Raw genomic sequence first — 21,055 nt, 5'->3', positions numbered from 1 at the left:
GTTTCTGTAAGCCTTGTCATAGATACACCAGTGAGCATATTATTTAGGTCTTTTTCGAATTTCTATGATCAATATAAAGAAACACTTGATCATTTACCTTTATTACTTTTTACGATCGCAGATAACAAGTTATTATCAAATACATTTTAAGAGCAATACATTTGATTCAGTTAAAAGGCAACAAAAAATTCTTAAGTCTATAATTCATGATATGTAAGGTTCTCTCTAATATGCAATGTCAGTTTTCTTTGCCTTATTCTAATCATTCATCGAAACAGTATCAGCTTTCATCAGTTGTTACGTACCTTTAACATTTGTTCATTCTCATTTGCAAACAAAGAGACCGAGCCAAATACCAACTTGAATAACTTCAGATATAAGTTGCTTCTCTCCATGTTACCTACAGTAAGAGATAATCATGATTTTTACCTCTTTTCACTTTTTGAAAACTCAATTTTTGAAACATTTCACTTAACAAGCAAGGAAAATTATGCAAAAATATTTTTCGGTAGGCTATCATGCTGACAGCTAAGATCATAATGCATTTTCCAAACATGAAGGAAGAAAACCCAAGATAACCTTTTTAAAAAGCATTACATTGTGTACTTCATGGCATCTTCAACAATTAATTGATGAACAGCTTTATATCATCATGATCATTAATCAAGAGTTCTGGTTTTGACAATTAAAAACTTTATAATTCAGACTAAAAATCTGACACACTGGGAAGGCAATTTTCCAGAAATCTAAAGATAATTTTATATCTAAATTCTGCCTCTTACAGTAATGTATGATATTAAAGATCTGGTAGTACATACTTCCCATTTCCTCCAGTCTGGCTAACAGGTACTCTACCAATATGGTGGCAAATGTGGCTGAAGTAGATGGATTGGCTAGAAATGTGTTGGCCACAATCTGTAGAGCATAGTTGTTGTGTATACGATCTACCATAAACTCAATCGTGGTCGCAAATATCTCTTTAAAGGTGAATGGGCTCATCATGGTGAACTGAAAATAATATCAGTCTGTGCTTGATTGACATATTAGTTAAGCAACTAGAGAATAACTTAATAATCAATCTAAAACACCTAATGACAAAATCCAAAAATATTAAGGAAGAGGTAAATTTCTTAATTTTTCAAGGAAATTAAATAATGATGAACTTACAACACCAGCAAAATGTTCCAGGACCTCTTTCTCCTCTTTGGTTCTCACTGTCTGCACACTATAAAAGATGGGTGTATATATAACATATTTTCGATGAATTGTTCAAATACTAGGACGAAATATATCTGGTAAACTTCACAGTGAAAAATATCAATTAAGGTTTTCACTGAATCAAAACTTCAAAATGGCTATGATTTGAAATTAATAATCATTGAAAAGACATGTAATATCAAGAAAATTTCATGTCATCTTTTTAATATTCTTAATTAAGCATATATCATATTGCTTGCACCAATCAAAATCAAACAATGTCAGCAAAATGAAGACAAGACTTACACAGCTGGTCGAACCACTGCCTGTCCACTAGGCGACACATTAATGGTATAGATATCTAGGGCCTGTAACGCATATCTCACCAGTCTAACATAGACTAGTGTCTCCTTGGGCAGGAACTGCTTGTTCTGAACTAAACTCGTATCTGTCACGTCTGTAAATATACAAAGTTAAACAGTGTTTGCTTCTGTGTTTATCTTGGTAAACTGGTAGTAAGTGATTACTGGGCTTGTATTCTTCAAAATCCATGGTCTAAAATTTAGACTTAAAAATTTAAATCTCTTAAAATTCAAGTTGCTGTATCTTCCCTTTAAATGAGTCTTTAAAGATGACACTTTGCCTAGCTTTCTATTGTGGCATATTTATGGTGTTAATTAATACCCAAGAACAGCAGTTTAACACGTGTGCTTTTCTAATTAACCAAATCTGCAAGATTTCCTGCTTGTTTCTGTCACTGTCTCATTAGCAAAACATGTAATTTCAATACAGTCATTTGAAACAGGTGAAAACCCTGTTTATGTTTCAATTATGGGAGTTTTTGCTCATATAAACTGTGTATTTATAGGATTAAGACTCAAAATTTGCTGTCACGTTCTTAAGCCACCTGAAAAGCCACCCTATTCTAGTATGCCATCCCTCCTAAGCAAGGTTCAAATGGCGAGAGTCAATTGATCATGAGCCTGCTACAATAACGTAATGGACCCATGACAATCATCAATTTCTGGATCACATATTCTGTGTACCATTTCTCATTCTTATTCAGAAGGTTCTGTACATATTGCTTGCCGCATGACTTTCAAACCAGCAGTAGAATGTCAAAATCTCAACCAAAGAATTCATATTAAAACAGAAATTGTCAAATGCACTTATGGGCCAACTAACTTATCGACTCTGTTGGTCGCGTCATACACAAGAAATATGCTTTTTATCAAACTATCTAAGTTGGACCTTTTTGACATCTTTGTATTTCCAATGTACAGCCAAGAATTCAATGTAATGGTAAATTTCTATTAAACACAAAGACATTTCCTCAACTTTATTTTGCTGCCTTTGTTTGACAGTAATATGTTGAGTTGAGTTCAATAAAAGATTCTAACAAGAGCTGTCTCCATAGGATGACACATACCCCCGATGGCACTTTGAATGAATAGTTATGGCCGACGTTAGAGTTTAGGACCTTTGACCTACGGACCTGGGTCTTGAGCGCGACATGTCGTCTTACTGTGCCACACATTCATGCGTAGTTATTTTAAAATCCATGCATGCATGACAAAGATATGGACCGGACATGCCCATCATTGCACTATCATGAAATATGACATTCAATGTCTAAGTGTGACCTTGACTTTTGAGCTACAGACGTGGGTCTTGCACGCGACACGTCGTCTTACTGTGGTACACATTCATGCCCAATAATTTTAAAATCCATGCATGAATGACAAAGATATGGACCGGACACGCCCATCAATGCACTATCATGAAATATGACCTTTAACGTCTAAGTGTGACCTTGACCTTTGAGCTACAGACCTGGGTCTTGCACGCAACACGTCGTCTTACTAGGCCACACATTTATGCATAGTTACTTGAAAATCCATCCATGGATGACAAAGATATGGACCGGACACGCCCATCAATGCACTATCATGAAAAATGACCTTTAACGTCTAAGTGTGACCTTGACCTTTGAGCTACGGACCTGGGTCTTGCGCGCAACACGTCGTCTTACTGTGGTACACATTCATGCCAAGTTATTTGAAAATCCATCCATGGATGACAAAGATATGGACCGGACACGAAAATTGCGGACAGACGGACAGACAGTTCAAAAACTTTATGCCTCCCTTCGGGGGCATAAAAACTGTCATATGAAATACACTAAAGTTAAATTTCTAAATACCTGTACCAGTAGCTTTGCATGACACAATACCCCATGTGATTGTCTTCACCCCGCAGACAAGAGTCTTCACTAGACCTCTACAGTCAGCCACAGAGTATGTGTTGTACTGGCTCGGAGTTACACCAAATCTGTTCTGAGGCTGAAACAAAGTACATAATTATACAAAATATTATCTTGAAATGTGGCTTAAATCAAACATTTTCAAACAAGCTTTGCAGCAAAAATAAAGTGTCATAACTTTCTTATATTTTCATTGTACAGTTCAATAAAGCTTTGTTTGGGAACAAAAATAAATGTACAGCAAATTTCTTTTGTGACTTTGGTCAAGTAGTGTAAAAATTTGTGTATCAATTGCATTCATGTATAATATGCATCCATGATTCGAGCCTAAATATTTGAGCCGCGCAACGAGAAAACCAACATAGTGGCTTTGCGACCAGCATGGATCCAGACCAGCCTGCGCATCCGCGCAGTCTGGTCAGGATCCATGCTGTTCGCTGACAGTTTCTCTAATTGCAATAGGCTTTCACAGCGAACAACATGGATCCTGACCAGACTGCGTGGATGCCTAGGCTGGTCTGGATCCATGCTGGTCGCAAAGCCACTATGTTGGTTTTCTCATGGCGTGGCTCATTTACATCTGATTCAGTTGGATGTTGTAAACCTGTCTTTGCATTATCAAATTTTGTCAAGAATAGTTTTAGATGACTTGTAAAATTATACCTGCATTCAGATATGAACTCTGGATACCAGAAATTGGTTATAAAGGAAATGTTTCTGACCCTTAAATTATTTTGGGATGGGTGATTTTAGAGAGAGAGAGAAGGGTCTAACAATTAATTTTCTAAGGCCTAAATTATGACCATTATGGTCAAATGCCTTAATTTCAATGAAACAATACCTTGTCATTGTCTTTTGAAGAATTTGTATCTTTTATATCTGTAGAGACACTTCCCAAGGGTGGTTTTACGTCGGAGGTTGTGGGGGTCTCGGGTACAACCCCTGGGGTTGTAGGTGGGTTGGACACAGTGGGTGTGGTTGCTGGTGGGGTCTTCACTTCTCCAGGTTTACTTGGGTCTGTGGATGTCTGGTTTGGTTGCTTCTGACTGCAATAAAAAAATATTCTTTTATACTTTATTATAAACAGAAATATATACAGTCAGACATGATGGCTCAAACTGGGAGTGGTCAAATTCCATTGTATGTTTGCTGTACGTTCAGTCCTAGAAACTTATTAGGGCTTCTAGTATGTCTAAAGTTTATCTAAATCTAAAATTCAGTAGTCACTGGTTAAAATGCATCCGAGTAACTAAGTATCAACAAAGATAACTATTGATGTATTTTTCAATCTGAAATAAGTATGAAAAAAACTTGACCACTATATTAAGTCTACAAATATTTTTTTCCTATTAGCCAGAAAACCGAGAATGGCCTTAACTGGTAGTAGCTTATACTATAAACAACTTCAGTCCCATCTCTCTGAAGAAAGACAACCTGTAAACTTTTTATTTCAATGCAAACATACGGCAGTAAAACAAACAATAAATTTAAAGAAAACAGAATATCGAAATTGTACATACCATTTGGAGAGTATCTGAGGAAGCTGTATTTTTGCTATTGTCTTAAACTTGAGGACAAACACTTCCAGCATTCTCATCAGTAATTCTCGTCCCTGAAATATACATGCGAGAGCTGCAATATATTTCACATCAGTGGATATATGGGGGAAAAAACAAACAAGAAATAACAAAGAAACATAAAACATAGAATAACTTTAGGGCAGGTAATACAAATAGTCTTTTTTGCTTTTACGTAGTATTCTATGCCACTTTCAAGCTTTAAACGTGAAGGAAAACCAAGATCCCCTTTTAGATATTATTTCAGACAAGTGTGGCACCTAGGTAGAACCACATGCATTCCACAAGCCCGCTGGATATCCTCCCCTCTTGGAAGAATCTTACATCCCAAAACTGCATTCTGAAAACTAAGCAGTGAAAGACAAAAGATTTTAAGCTGGTACCCATAATAAGTCGGGGGTTGGGCAGGGGGGGGGGGGGCTTAGAAATTAAATAAAAGGTATGTTTCACCTCCTCTTTTGTGATTCTTAAGAGCTTTCAGTTTAGTTTACCATTCATTATGCCTTTTATAAATTTGATTTTAACGACAATATATCATTAACAAACTAACAGTGAGTTAACTTAATCATAGTCATGCATCTGTGACCAAGGCTCATTTATTCTCAACAAGTCATTGTCTGCATTTCCAACTGATGCAAATGTGGCAAACAAACTATAATTATGACTTTTTCCATCAAATCTTGATGTCAATATACTTGCTTACTTGATAAAATACTAAAACCTATCAATTAGGTGTTCCTATATCTCCCTTAGCAGCAACTGCTTTTGATTCACTACAGTAACTGTTTATTTTAACAGTAATCTCTTCTTGTTCCAGAAAGTATAAACTAAATGTGATGTTCTAAAAGCTGTCAGCAACATATAAATTACACGTACATTTCCATTTTCCTGTTCACTTTTCTGTCTGATACAGTCAACAAGGTTCAACAACAGTTTACATGACATGGTCTGTATACTGCTGAGTAATGACTCGTCATGAACATTCTTCGAGAACAAGTTCACAGCCATGGAAAGCTCTGTCATAGGTAAGGCTTGTCTTACATGGTGTACCAGATCTGCTAATGTGCTGTATGCAAGGGGTCTGAAAATATATATGTAGCTATTCTATATTTAATTTCTTTATCATCATTTCAATGCAAAAGAATGCTAATAAATTTTTCTAAAGTCAATTAAAACTTTTCAGTAATATAGAATTATACACTTGCCATAAGATCATAATTTTTATTGCAAATTCAACTAAATATGGGCAGTGTAAGCAGTAAGCTTTTTCTTTCTTTCATATTGACTTTCCACTTAAAATTTTACCAAAGCCTGACCAGGAGGCAAAACTTCAGCCAGGGAATTATGAATAAAACTTCCTAAATATGAATATTTTTGGAGGTGAACAATAGCTAATGTTTTCAAAAACAATGCATTTCATGTTGATGTACAAATTAAAATCAATTCTGAAAGTTAAAAATCGTGGTTAAAATATTCCTAACAAATGTTAGCATTTGCTTGTTTAGCAGTTTGGTTGGGGTTTAAAGCAATGTCTCCAACAGAATTTTAGTTATATATGTAATGACAGTCAGTTAACATAGTCTGTGTGCATGGATTCTCTGCCAGTACTAATCTGTTCTCTACAAGTATCTTACAACTCCTCCACATGAACAAGATATGGAGGACCAATAACTTTAGTTGTATTGTTCCCAGTCAATCCGTCATGATGACATTCACCATCTGAACTCACAAACTCTAGACAGACAGTCAGTAGCACAGTGGCCTGCAAGTTGGGCTGCAGTGTTGGCTTTGTCCAGCTTTGACTTCTGGTTGTGACAAACATCCCAACTAGTGTTCAGTGTCGGCTGAGTGGAAAATGGGGTGGTAAATATGACACTGCTGTTGGTTGTTCCATCCATGCCAGGTGATGACTTCCACCTACACACCTCTTTAAAAGGAAGAGACCTTTACCATATGCCTTGCAGTCCCCTGTTTTCACTACTGATATGAATGTTATATGCAAATATTAGTAGCTTACAAATTTACCTGAGAGATTCATATGTTGTCCACCCATTTCCAATCAAAATACTTTCATCAAACAGTTTGTCTATTACACTAACAAACTCTGAAAAGGAAAATAAAACACGTCACTGTAAATAATCATTGTAAACATTTGAACAACTTAGTGATGCTTTAGTTTTAGAATTGTACAATTGTGTTATTCCTATTTAATTATTAGTAACTTTAACTATAGCAGGAGCAAGTTAATATATTCTTAAATACAACAACTGCTTGACCATAAAGACATTAACATTTTAGAACATTAATTAAATACTTCAAATTAAGACTACCGCAGTCCTTTTTTCATGGATTTGAATTTTAATTTGTTTTTCAAGCTTGTTACTTGTCAGTTAATAACATTAGTAGTTAAATTACAATCTTTCTAACACATTACCTAAATCATGTATTTAACCATTTTAAACCTTCCCTCTTTCCAAAAGCACAACAATGTAAATGTATAAAATAGGAAAACACTCACTATTTCTAAGATCTGTAGCAAGTATATGTTTGGCAGCAATAAGAAGTTCCTTTCTAAGATGGGCCACTTCCTGTGGACACAGGGACAATAGACTGAGATGACCTTGAACCATTTTCTGTGAGTAGTTCTGTACCTGCTCCTAAAAAATGAAGGAAAGAAAACTGCATTTTTGTTTTCCTTATTTTCTTGTTAGATTTAACATCGCACCGACACATGATAGGTCATATGGCGACTTTCCAGCTTTAATGGTGGAGGAAGACCCCAGGTGCCCCTCCGTGCATTATTTCATCATGAGGGGGCACCTGGGTAGAACCACCGACCTTCAGTAAGCCAGCTGGATGGCTTCCTCACATGAAGAATTCAATGCCTCGAGTGAGGCTTGAACCCACATCGATGAGGGGCAAGTGATTTGAAGTCAGTGACCTTAACCACTCGGCCACGGAGGCCCCTTGTTTTCCTTAATTTTTACAGGTAGTTATTTTAAAATACTGAAATAGCACCAACAACTGGTGTTTTATTTATTTCTCAACAGTGAATTCAAGCAATGTGCTGATAAATCAATAGGAGAGAGTTTCAAATAAGCTTTCAGCTTCCTACTCAATCCTGTATGCCTTTTTGATATATGTACATGTTGTAAATGTATTGTAATTAATAAAATATTGTTTAAACCAAATCAAAGCTTCAAAAATTTATGAATGAATAGTTCATTATGAGACCTGTCATTATTAACCGAAGTTTTCATCGTACTGAAGTTTATAACAGTCTCTCAGAATACAGTCAATTTCATATGATGTAACTGTTTCATCACTTTTTTCGTCAATATACGTGCAGAATTATTTCTATGAACACTGAATTATTTTGTTAGGTTTAACATTGTTTTTGTTAGGTTTAACATTGTTTTTGTTAGGTTTAACATTGTATGTCATACAGCCACTTTCCAGTATTTTGTGGTGTATGTCAACACCCCAGGTGTTATTTCAAGCATAGGCAGATACCGGGGTAGAACCACTGACTCTTGATATGCCGGCTGCATGTCTTCCTCATAGGAAAGAATTCTACACCCTGAAAGAGGTCTTGAACCTACATCGATGGACAAGTAGTTCAAAGTCAGCGAATCACCTGACCGTAGAGGCCCGTAATAAAGAATTGTAACAAAGTGACTAAATGGATATTATGTTCAAAATCAGCAAACATTTCACTGTCTAGCATATAAAGAGTTAGAGGTTTGGGTCACTTCTTAACATTATTTAATAAATTGATACACATGCATTTAAATTTAATCATAATTAATCCATGAACAGGCTATTTCTGTACTGATTAATAGATGCAAATTTTTTGAATGATTCCCAATACCAATATTCTGTTTATTTTACTGTTTTCTAAAACAGGAAGTTTATCCCAAATAAGCAAGAAGTTAAATTTAATCTTGTCATGTGATGTCAATAGACATGAAATAAGAAAGAATTCTAACCTGGAATATTCTGACAATGTATGCAAGGAAGGAGAGGGTCTTTATCTGAGCAGCAACAAAATCAACAAACACTTCCTTGTTGAAGGCTGGATGTGATCTGGAACAAAAATATTCACATTTAAATGAGGTTACAACACCTTATCTTATTAGACATAAAGATTTAAACCCAATAATCATGCTCAACGTTTTCATGCATGGACTTCTTGATATGTAACAGAGCAGAGGTATAGTGGTCAAGTTGTTGGTTGCTCAACCATGGTCTTGTGGGTTACAGCCCAACTTGGGTCACCTTAATCTCCGCTCTTAAGACACCAGTGCTGGTTTTTCCAAGAAGCTGACTCACAAGTGATTCAAATAATCTTCAAGTTTTCATCACAATCAATTTGAAACAAGTTCATATAAACTCTAAGAGCACCCAGTGTTACCAACAAACACTGCTTTAATTTGAGTGAAAAAAATATGCAAAAGGAGTTATTAATGTTCTTAAGAAAATGAAGTGGAACAAGGGCAGTAACCCAAGGGGACTAAAAATGAGGTTAGACTTACCTGTGTTGCTGTAAAGGTTGAAGAATAATTGTGTTCATGATAAGTGGAATGAAGTTGGCGACCTCCTGATGAACGTTTGGCTTGTACAGCTGATACATCAACACTACAATGATAGGAAGTTCTGCTAGCACTTTCAGTGATAGAACACCTTTTGGGATAATGTTGTACTGAAATGAACAAAGATATAAGATTTTTCTTACATATACAAAATGCAGCATTATCAGTATGTAATATGTGTTTAAAGGATTTTTATTTATATGGTGCATTCACATTAAATGACCGATATATCATAAATATTATTCAATACTACACACGGAAAAATCTGTACAAAAGTTAATGCATATGCCTGTACATCTGCTGGAGTTACATTCAAAGTAATGAAGTTTACACCCAGAACTTTTTCCTCCGTTACAGTAAAATTACTTGAAAGTACCCAATTCTATGGAAGATACTGAAAGAACCCATTGCAAAGAAAAGACCAAAAGACACCTTTCTTAGTTTTCATCAAGCTTGCCAACACCAAATTTCATACTGTAACAGTACATGAAGCTAAAAATCTATTTACTGAGAATTACTAACATCAAATAATACCTTTATTCATGGCTCTCATTGATTCAGACAGTTTTTGCCACCTTTTCAAATTTTTAAATTCCTAAGGCAATTTTCATGAATCTGTTACATTCAGTAACAATTTCCAATATTCAACCTGAATCTTTCTTTACTTAAGGCTACAAACAAATAATTTATCCTGTCCCATCCCCAATTAATCAGTCAAACTTACAGATACACTCTGGTTATCAGCATTTTTCTTGTCAGTCATGATAGTGGTAACTGTGTATGTCTCCTGAAGCAGAGCATCTACATTGATTTCTGCAACGTCCTTCACCTTGATCTGAGAACGAGGCTCAAAAATCTTGTTCAGGTGTGTCGGCAAATTGGTGTAGATCTGGTTCACAAACTTCAGGAAATCTTGGATCTGTTTCAAAATCAAACATATTTTTGCATAAGAATTATTCTCAACTTCTAAAATAATTGTTATCTTTGAATATCAAGCATCAAAATTAATGTAACTGCCGGCCTTCACCTTTATTTCAAATAACTAAACTAAATTTCTTTGGCAAACTAGTTGGTTTTTCGGGGGTTAAACAACAGATTCTAGATATACATCAATTACACGCAAAATCAAGTGATCCTGTATTTTGTAACAGTTCTAACTTGATCCCCAGATGCAGCAGATTTGCTGTGTTTCTTAAGTCACAATGATGCAGTGCATGTCAAAGGGCAAACTTCTAGTTTTAATAACTCGAAGTGAGGTTTTGTACCGAAAGTGGTGACTTGGAACTCAGCAACTTTAACCACTTGGCCACAGAGGCCCTGTTATAGACATGTTAAGACTACATACCTCCTCATTCATCTGTGGTCTATATTGTTTATGTAGCTCTATAATAATCTTCAGACACACCAGCACGTTCTCTTCATTCTCAACCTGAGCAGGGAAATCATTCATATAAATACTGTACTTTAAATCTAACAATTGTGTGCATTAAAAAAATACAAAAAACTGCTACTGCCAAAACAGTGTGTACGGTGTAAATGAGAATTTCAATTAATGCAAGCTCAAATAACAGTTACAATTTTAAATTTGTGAAAATTATTGTCTCACAATTGAAAAACTTTACAAAACTAAAAATGATTTATTTTACACTTCACTGTTTGTTTTGCTAATCCAGATAAATTTAAAACATACTTATTCATGTCAAAATAAAATTAGCATTACCAACCCACAAAACACTATGCCCAATAAATTAAATTATTTCACAGTAAATCAATACAAAATTATTTTTTTACAGATAGCAATATTCTTTCTTACCTTTATCAGTTTGAACATAAGTGACAGAATCTGTTGCACGTATTTTTTCAGGTGCTCGTTACTGGGTATCCGGTGAATTATCTCCAGAAGCAGTTTGCGTAATTGCTAAAAATAGAAATCAGAGTTACAATGAATATGCGGCCAGAAAATTGAGTTGTCATGGTAAAATATAGCCCATACAGACAGCAACCTGATAAGAAATTTTTGGAACAGCAAACGTTCTAGTATTATGTCACAAACCACAGATACCATTAAAATGCACATATCTCACACGTCAACGTGACATGAACTGTGCCATTGGAAAACCAACATAGTGGCTTTGCGACCAGCATGGATCCAGAGCAGCCTGTGCATCCGCGCAGTCTGGTCAGGATCCATGCTGTTCGCTAACAGTTTCTCTAATTGCAATAGGCTTTGAAAGCGAACAGCATGGATCCTGACCAGACTGCGCGGATGTGCAGGCTGGTCTGGATCCATGCTGGTCGCAAAGCCACTATGTTGGTTTTCTCATGGCACGGCTCATATTATGTAAACAGACTCGCTGATAGAGCTTTGTAAGCTCTAAAATATTCTGCTTTGGGGTCAACAGATTTTGTAAGAAAAGGAATGAAATCCTTGCATGGAGTACTCATAGTTACAAATTAATTCTAAACAACTGCAGGACTACACCTTACATTTGCAATTTCATTCTCAAAGCATCAACCATTTTTCTTCAACAGAAAATACAGAAAGATATATTAAATTTTACGCACCTGCAAGTTCTGATCTGCAATAAACTGTGGCTCTCCATCCTCTAGTATCTTCATAAACACCCGGACAGCATCAGCTAAGAACTGAGGGTACTGAGGTGACGACACAACAGTCTGTAAACAAACACATACAGAAATGTTGAAATACTGATTACACAGAAAAGATACAGTAAATATACATTAACAATTATGTAAATTATTTTTATATATGATCATATCAAATCTACCCTATTTCGACTGTTCTTGTCATTACTATTTTACCAGAATGCTAATTATTTGACAGATTTGCATTTGCCTTGGCATTGCAAGTTTCAGAGGCCAAAATGACATTTCAATTCCTATAATGTGTAAATTTTAAGGTACTACAAAAATGCCTATGCATATAAATGAGGGGCTACTTCCAAGCAAGTAAGATAAGTTTGTTGTCATGTGTTTGCTTCACAAGTGATCTGGTAATGAAACTCTCAACAACACCTTTTCCCAATGGCCAAACACTAACATGATCCTTAATCTGTGATACTGGCTTTGGATCTATTAATTTAAAGAAAGAGAAATATCTAGAAGAATGAGAAAATGAAAGAAAACAATTTCACTGTATTACCCTTTATTTCGGGTAACAAATACCACTTTTCCACTGGGCTAAAAAGATAACATGGACAATATTAGGACTAACAAATAGTGTTAACCCAACAATTTCTCTCTACAAGGTGATTGTTTCCCTTGAGTAAAGAGGGTTCAGGGTAAGTCTCTACAGCATATGATTACCTCAAAATTTTCACTGAGCTCTTGAGCTGCTTTCAACTTCTTTTCCGCAACTGAAAAATAAGATAACAACACTCAACATGATGTAACCGACCAACAGAATCTTAATGTTACAATTCATACTGAGGAGTTATTATAATTTCTGATAAACTCATTAATCGCAATTTTCATTTTCTACTTTGAACTTTTTAAGTAATTTAAGTAATGCTTGTGTAATATGCAGTCAGATCTTATCAGCTCACTATTCTTTACATTCATATTGTCTCAACTCAAAGGGGAAACCCTGAGGAGTCAATAATTCTCTATGTCACATCATCCTGCATGTACAGTTCACCATACTAATTTCTATCTTCTTCTTGGCGTTCACACTAACCATCATGTCACATAATTATTGTGTGACAAATACATCTCTCAAACTCAGTAATCAAAATCTTCAATTTTCAAATTCTAAAGTAATTTTAAGCACAAGAGTAAACAATGTATGCAGTCAGATCTTATCAGCTCACTATTTATACATTCATATTGTCTCAACTCAAAAGGAAAACCCTGAGGAGTCAATAATTCTCTATGTCACATCATCCTGCATGTTCAGTTCACTGCACAAATTTCTATCATGTCACATATAGTCATTAGTGTAACAAATACATCTATCAAACTGTGTAGAAAAATCTTCAACTTCCGACTTTTGAAGTAATTTTGAGTACAACAGTAAGCAATGTAGGCAGTCAGATCTTATCAGCTCACTGTTTATACATTCATATTGTCTAAACTTAAAGGGGAAACCCCAAGGAGTCAATAACTCTCTATGTCACATTATCCTGCATGTACAGTTCACCGCACAAAGTTCTATCATGTCACATATCGTGTAACAAATACATCTATCAAACTGTGTAGAAAAATCTTCAACTTCCGACTTTTAAAGTAATTTTAAGTGCAACAGTAAGCAATGTACGCAGTCAGATCTTATCAGCTCACTATTTTTTACATTCATATTGTCTCAACTCAAAGGGGAAACCCCCGAGGAGTCAATAATTCTTGATATCACATCATCCTGCATGTACAGTTCACCGCACTGATTTACTATCACGTCAAATATTTCAATAAACATAGCTAACAAACACTGTAGCCATATCTTCAATAATCTGCTAAGTCAACAAGATCTAGCACCTTTACATGCTTAACTAAATGGCCTGCCAGTCAATAGTCAAAACTATTGGTGCTCCAAACCTCAGGCAATAGTTTTGACTATTGACTAGCAAGCCACTCAATAAATGTATATCAATACATTATCTGTACATTTACATTTTTCAACAGATCATTCATTAACTCATTTCATTTATCTATTATCGTAACAAAGAGTTCCTATTAAAATTAACTTACTGCCTGGTGTTGGATCTGCGATAAGAGCCACATAACTTTTGAATGTTGTAAGCTGTGTTGTGGCATTGTGCGGACTGAGAGGGGATGCTATCATGATGACTGCCAATTTGTATCTATCTCACACATGAATCAAACAATATCTGAAAATAATAATGAACAATAAGTAACAAAATTTAATGTATTTTGCTGGATTTGAGAGCCTCCTACATAATTATACACAACAGTCGATCCATAAAACTTAAAAACCATCACCAATTAAGAATTTAAATTTCAGACATTCTTTTAGCAACTTTTCCAAAAAGAACTTGCTTGTACCTTGACGATTCAACACAATGCTTTAATACTAATGCCTTATAAGGGGAAGTATCCCCGGGAAAAGGGTTTTCTTTTGGGGGCATATTTTCAGAAAATGGGGCTCGGCAGTCTTTTGGGGGTGACATTCTTAAAATAATTCGTTAATATAGAAGTTTTCAGATGCGGACCAAATACCATGAGTATATATTCATAATTTTAACAGGTCCAAAACATTGCGGAATGATACTTATTTCACTTGGGTATTGATTACATTTTACTCCGACTTTATCATAGACTCCCTGTGTAAAATCTCAAACTTTTAACTAAAATAAAGGTATTAAATTGATATAATATTTCAATGAAACTTCAAAGTTTTGTTGTTTGTAGCATCATCTGGGGCATGTGCAGTGAAAAATCTTAATTTGATTTCTAAAATAGTGTGATATTTATTTCTAAATTCACTATATGTTCATTGTAAATATACTTCGTTATACCCAAGTGGAAACTGGCAGGTACTCGAAAAAGCAGCTCTCTGATTGGTCAGTTAGAACCCCTAATGTACTGTGATGTCATGATAAAATTATGAATAGAGTCGAAGAATTTATTTGGTCCGCGGACCAAATACCAGGAGTATATATAGAGAGAGACGAAATTGTTTTCCAATAGATTCATTCTAATGCCTTATAAGGGGAAGTATCTGGTTATCGAAACAATGCTGTCACAAATACCATTATTAGGAAAGTTAATTGAATAATAATTCATCAATTGCAAATAAATCGAAAGAATGCACAGAAAACATGTTCTTGCATACATTAATAAACAGTTAGTTTTCAAACCTTAATGCAGTGATTTTACTTTTCATATTATGTTTTTAATTCAGTGAATATTGCGCGAGTGACGTCAACAGTGAATGGCAGATGGATACACTATGATTTTTTTTAGAATGGCGGATGGATACACTATGATTTTTTTACAAAACCAAAGCTAAACGTATCATTTAAATGTTGTGGAATTTATTTGGTCACCGATTTGGGTAGATTTGGGTAAGATTTGGGTACATTTGGGTAAGATTTTGGTAGATTTTAGCGGAAATCTGGGTTTTTCGTGCTGCCCGCAAATGAATTCCGGACCCTTCACTCCCAAGTCTTTTCCTCCCCTGTCTTTTCCTCCCCTGACTATTCACTCCCAAAATGGGAGTGAATAGTCACCTTATGGGGTGACTATTCACTCTCATTTCATTTTTTTCTATTATGACAATTCAATGTTTAATATTTAGGTTGGAACTGAATTCTAAATAGATATTCCAAGAATATTTGAATATTATTGCATGTATGATATATAATATTGAAATTTCATATTTCTAAATATAACTAAAACTGGATAATTTGATTAAATGCTATACATTACAATGATGTATTCAATGACATTGTACATAATAACAATAATAATTATTATAACAATATTAATAATGACAATAATAATAGAGCCCCGTCAAGCAAAAAGGGTCCTTATGGTAATTTTTTTTATTGCTTTTACTTTTTTTCCATTTTCTGAAAGAACGATTTATTTTGTATCGGAAACCGAAGTTTCAGTTGCCTATCATCAGTAATTATTGAAATATGAATAAGATGTAATCTAATTAAGTTGTGTATCTTTGATGTCCTTTGATGATTTAATGGGAGAATTGATATAAAAAAAATATGCATTGTTAAAATAATTATCAACCGCTCATTGAAAAATTTGTTATAATCACCGTTATATTCCCTAGTATATAATCCAAGCATTTTAATTTATTTCATTCTTGAGTATTATTGTACATGCTAAATTTTATTCTGGTGTCATAACTGTTTGAAAAGTGAATTATGAAATTGTTGGATTATGTATTGTAAATTAAATTTCATTAATTATGTCACAGTTAGATTTATGTATTGACTGTAACAGGAAGGTTCGACCAAGCAATCCCCCAACTATCTTACTTCAAAATTTAACCACAGCCAAATATCTGATGTGAACTTAGATCAAATCATAACAATGAACTAAAGATACCAAAAGCAAGAATAGAATTTTTTCATAAATCTTTGAGCTACTCGGGACCCACAATCTGGAATAACATACCAGGTCCTAATCATATATGCTCATCTGATACTCTTGCAAAATTCAAACAATCCTATCTTCAATGGCACTTTTCTCAACCAAAATTATTATCAGAAAATAGTGACTACCAAATTATTTAAAGTTCCAACATATGCAGACTATTAATGTATGTCATTAACTTTACTTAGAATATTTCGCTTGTTTATACATGTATATAATTTTATTTCATTTTTTTTTCTTCATTTTTGCAAAATGTTCTCTCATTATTGTTTATAATCATGTTTATCATGTTTATTGAACATATTTATACAGTGAGCTATATTGAAAATTGACTCTGTCAAATATGTCATCAGCTATAAATAAAGATGTTACTTACTTACTTGGGTCAACGGATTTTCCTCTCCATTTTTTGCAGAATCAACATTTTTAAAAAAAATTAGCTTCCGCTGGCTTCAGCTTTTGAAGACTGTTTTCAAAATATCGAAGAAGGCCTTTTTCACTGTTATGGGACCCTTTTTCACTGTGAAATGACAAGACTTCACAAAATTTATCCATTCTAAAATGTTGATCAAGACCCATCAAAATCATATTGGTTTCGAGTGAATTTCAATTTTGACAATTTTAAACTTTTTTGTACACATTCGTAAAATACATGCTTTTGAGTTTATTGAAGTCAGTTGACCATCGCAAATTCACCTATTCAAACATTTGTGTAGAGCAAGAGGCATAAAATATTGTATATTTCGTTCTGCAGGAGACTGGCATCCAGATCCATCGCTAACAAATTTTTTTTTTAAATATCTGGAAATAAATTCGATATCTTAGATATTAGTGGAATATAGCAATAATGACGCTGTTCCAGGTTCGATAGCTTTTTAATAATGACGTTACATACAAAATATTGCAAGGATGTGACGACGTTTACGTTACGTTAAAGCGTGCAAATTCATGACATGCTATATTTCTTAAGAAGGCTTTAAAACTTAATTATTGACAAACTATAGAATCTACTACAGAAACACATGAGAATTTGCAGTTTTTAATACTTTACCATTCCCGGCGCATTCATCTTTTTTTTCTTTCTTGATTTGGAATTTTAAAAATATTTTAGAAACAAAAACTCATATTCTTATGTTTATAATATGACCAAACTTAATTTGAAAGAAAGATGTTTCAGCCAGATCTTTACATTACTCTTCTTTAAAACCTAATACTTAAAATCTTCCTTGCTTTGGCTTAAAGATCTTTTTTTATCATGCTAGAAAATTTTTAAGTCTCATTTCCACAAAAAATTGTTTTTATAAGATTGTTTTCTTTACACTCTATGTTTTGTATTATTTTTGTTGCACTAACAATGATACTTAAAAAAACAGTCTTGGGTAATTATTTATCTTATCTTACATATCTACATTAAAAATTAAAAGAGAAGTCAATAAATTAATAAATTATTCAGTTTTGTTGTCTCTAAATATAATCCAGCCAATGAACATACAAGCAATAATTAATTAACCTAACCTAACTTAACATAAATTATGTTATGTTGTGTTACCTTATCATGAATTTTAACTTTAAAGACATGAGAAGTATCAGTTAGCAATTTCTATATGATATTGATCTGAAAGGTGGTGATTAGGGTACAGTGTAGCAACTTTCAATCAAGGAGTGTTAGAAAAACACAAGTGATAATTGATGACTTTGTTAATATACAACTAATCAAGGAGGTTACATCTCATGGTGATGAGATAATTGGTAGCTTTTAAGTATATGGAATATCAAAGATGTTTCACAAATTATTTCACAAAGTATAAGGCAGTGACTGGGAAACCCATGAGACATGAGCCATAGTCACATAAAAATGAAAAATGTCTCATAAGTTTAAGTGCTGATGAGCCCTGTGTCATATGTCTAAATTGTATTGAATGCAAAAGGATGAAACTATTTAATAGTCAAATCTTACACAAATGAATGTATTCAGTGTGCAGATTCAAAGTGCTTCCAGTGTTTAAAAACATGTTTTAACATCGTATTTTATTCTAGACTTCCATTTTTTGTCAGTTTTCAATAATTTTCTTTATTGACAAGCTGTTACAGTTTTAGTTACTATATTTGTTTTTTACTGAGAGCTTCTTTAATATGAAATGTGTACATACTACAATGCCAGTTCTTAGTTTACAAGTCGCAATTGTCCCATAGAAATTTCTGAATGTCACATAAGATTTATAAATGTCACATAATTTATTGTGTATGACGAGCCATTGTCCCATGGACAAAATTTCTTTCCCAGTCACTGATAAGGTAATGTTATTACAATTTAAAAATTTATCATGCACAATGCTATAATGACTTATGAAAATTTTGACCAAAGGATTAAAAAAATATACACATAAAAATCAAAAGTTTTCTTTTATTTCTTTTTTCTTTTGATACAGTGAAGTATGAATTTTGTTAGAATGTTTTCCAGTTACATTTTTAGTCTCTACATTAGTCCATTTCAATAAATGCAAACCCAAAAGTTCTCAGCAGTTTAAATTACACATTTAGGCCATCACAGTAAAGTTTTATTAAATAGGTATTTTCTTATATCCTCTCTCTTTTTCAATATCCTCTTTATACTGAAAATACTCAAAACAAACTAAACTTGCATTTTCAGAATACTGATAATTAAACTTGCATTTTCAGAACTTATTACTAATCACACAGTCAATAATATATAAAAAATAAAAACCTTCATTAATATTTCCAAAGTATATTTTGGATTATCTTTACCCCTCTCAGAAAAAAATAATCCTACAAAATTTTCACAATACTCGGTATATATGCCTGTTTCTCGTCAATTCGAGCTTTCTCATCGATTCGAGCCCTTGTGTTTTAGTAAAATTCATGCTCATGTAGCATGTTCTTCCATCAGAAACTTGTGTCATTTACATTTTAAAATTCCTTGGAAAATATTAGTCATAAAACCACTGAAAAATTGATGAAATACCTATTTTAAATTTTTGCATCTAAAATTACTTATTTCAAAAGGAAATTACATAGTGGGTAATATTGTGAGCCCAAATTTCAAATTAAAAGCACCCCGAGCATATTTCGACTGTTGTAACGAGTGAACAAGAAGTCAAACTTGATAGAAATTTGCTTTATGGAAATAGAATATGCAAACATAAACATTTAATGACCTTCCAAACAGAGGGCTCGAATCGATGAGAAAGTTTTAAAATGATGTAGAGTTTCACCTCCTTCAGTCTCATGCAAAAAAGTACATATAAAAGATGATAACATTGTAATTCTTATTGCCCATTGTAAAATGCAAATATTTTTGTAACAAAAAACAAAAATTATTTAATTGAACAGGTTTACAAAAATTTGCACACCTCTAAAAGATTTAAGAGGCTCGAATCAAGGAGAAAGCAGCATATAATCTGCATTATAAAAAAAATACATAAAACATTTCAAAATCATTAATTTTTATTGACCTCCCAATAATTAAAATATAATTTCTAGAGAACAAAATAAAAATGGGAGTGAAAAGTCACCTCTTTAAAGAAAATGGGAGTGAATAGTCAGGGGAGGAAAAGACTTGGGAGTGAAAAGACCTGGGAGTGAAAAGACTTGGGAGTGAAAGAGCTGACACCCCCCGCAAATGGTAGCCAAAACCACAAAACGACTGAAATAAGCATTTCCACTCCAGGGAAAGAAAATAAAATAAGGATACATAATCATGTTTGCCCGCTAAGCAACTGCATCATTCTGTTATCAAATTAAAATATCAAAGCTACTGTCCATCCGAATATGTGCACACTAAACCCAAAATCACTATAACACGAAAAGCTAGGCAATTGTCCGGCATTTCATATGCATTAAAAGAAGAGTAGTAAATGTAAAGTAAGAAAATAAGTATCTTATACATGCAAAATGAAGAAATACCCGCATTTTCGACGTTTTGAAGAAAGGACCTCGCTGAATGGTAACCGGAAGTCTTCAATTTTGAAGTATTGAACAACTCAGTGCGCAAGTACAAAAACAGTCAGTACAAAAAAGTTTCTCTAACCCCCGTACATTACCCGTACCATGCACTGGTGTGCCTAAAAGTTATAAGGAATAAGGTCAGTAATTCGGTCGAAAATGTGCTTCCGTGGTGTAGTCGAAAGAAGTCCATAATAAATAGATCCTAATTTTCCCATTTTCTGCGTAAATTCGTGTAGAACGAGTGCTTTCATCACACTTTTTCGCTACTAGAATACATTCTGCATGAAATGGGACGGTTTTCATGTTCATACAACCCACATGGCAAGTTTTGCAGATCGAAACCGGAAGTAGGTGTTTATTGCGCGGAG

The 21,055-nt window shown here is 33.9% G+C and overlaps 1 protein-coding gene across 2 annotated transcripts in view; it reads right to left on the bottom strand.

Moving 5' to 3' along the window:
• The window catches only part of LOC123532700 (transformation/transcription domain-associated protein-like), a 73,124-nt gene extending 52,339 nt beyond the window's left edge, over positions 1 to 20,785 (bottom strand). For both annotated transcript variants that reach the window (XM_053517296.1, XM_053517297.1), the window contains exons 1-19: positions 20,646 to 20,785; positions 14,334 to 14,473; positions 12,957 to 13,006; positions 12,195 to 12,305; positions 11,443 to 11,547; positions 10,975 to 11,058; positions 10,354 to 10,548; positions 9,573 to 9,739; positions 9,027 to 9,123; positions 7,556 to 7,694; positions 7,063 to 7,141; positions 5,914 to 6,118; positions 4,981 to 5,072; positions 4,302 to 4,506; positions 3,401 to 3,539; positions 1,504 to 1,654; positions 1,168 to 1,225; positions 819 to 1,008; positions 306 to 400 (exon numbers count right to left, since the gene is read on the bottom strand). In XM_053517296.1, coding sequence (XP_053373271.1) covers positions 306 to 400; positions 819 to 1,008; positions 1,168 to 1,225; positions 1,504 to 1,654; positions 3,401 to 3,539; positions 4,302 to 4,506; positions 4,981 to 5,072; positions 5,914 to 6,118; positions 7,063 to 7,141; positions 7,556 to 7,694; positions 9,027 to 9,123; positions 9,573 to 9,739; positions 10,354 to 10,548; positions 10,975 to 11,058; positions 11,443 to 11,547; positions 12,195 to 12,305; positions 12,957 to 13,006; positions 14,334 to 14,427 — 2,256 coding nt within the window. In that variant the 5' untranslated portion in view covers positions 14,428 to 14,473; positions 20,646 to 20,785. The remainder of the gene's footprint in view (positions 1 to 305; positions 401 to 818; positions 1,009 to 1,167; positions 1,226 to 1,503; positions 1,655 to 3,400; positions 3,540 to 4,301; positions 4,507 to 4,980; positions 5,073 to 5,913; positions 6,119 to 7,062; positions 7,142 to 7,555; positions 7,695 to 9,026; positions 9,124 to 9,572; positions 9,740 to 10,353; positions 10,549 to 10,974; positions 11,059 to 11,442; positions 11,548 to 12,194; positions 12,306 to 12,956; positions 13,007 to 14,333; positions 14,474 to 20,645) is intronic.
• Positions 20,786 to 21,055: the final 270 nt, after the last annotated feature.

This window comes from Mercenaria mercenaria, chromosome 11 (genome assembly GCF_021730395.1).
Source record: "Mercenaria mercenaria strain notata chromosome 11, MADL_Memer_1, whole genome shotgun sequence".
Lineage (NCBI taxonomy): Eukaryota > Metazoa > Mollusca > Bivalvia > Venerida > Veneridae > Mercenaria > Mercenaria mercenaria.
The sequence above is the reverse complement of the archived record's forward strand: the minus strand, read 5'-3'. Positions and strand labels throughout refer to the sequence as shown.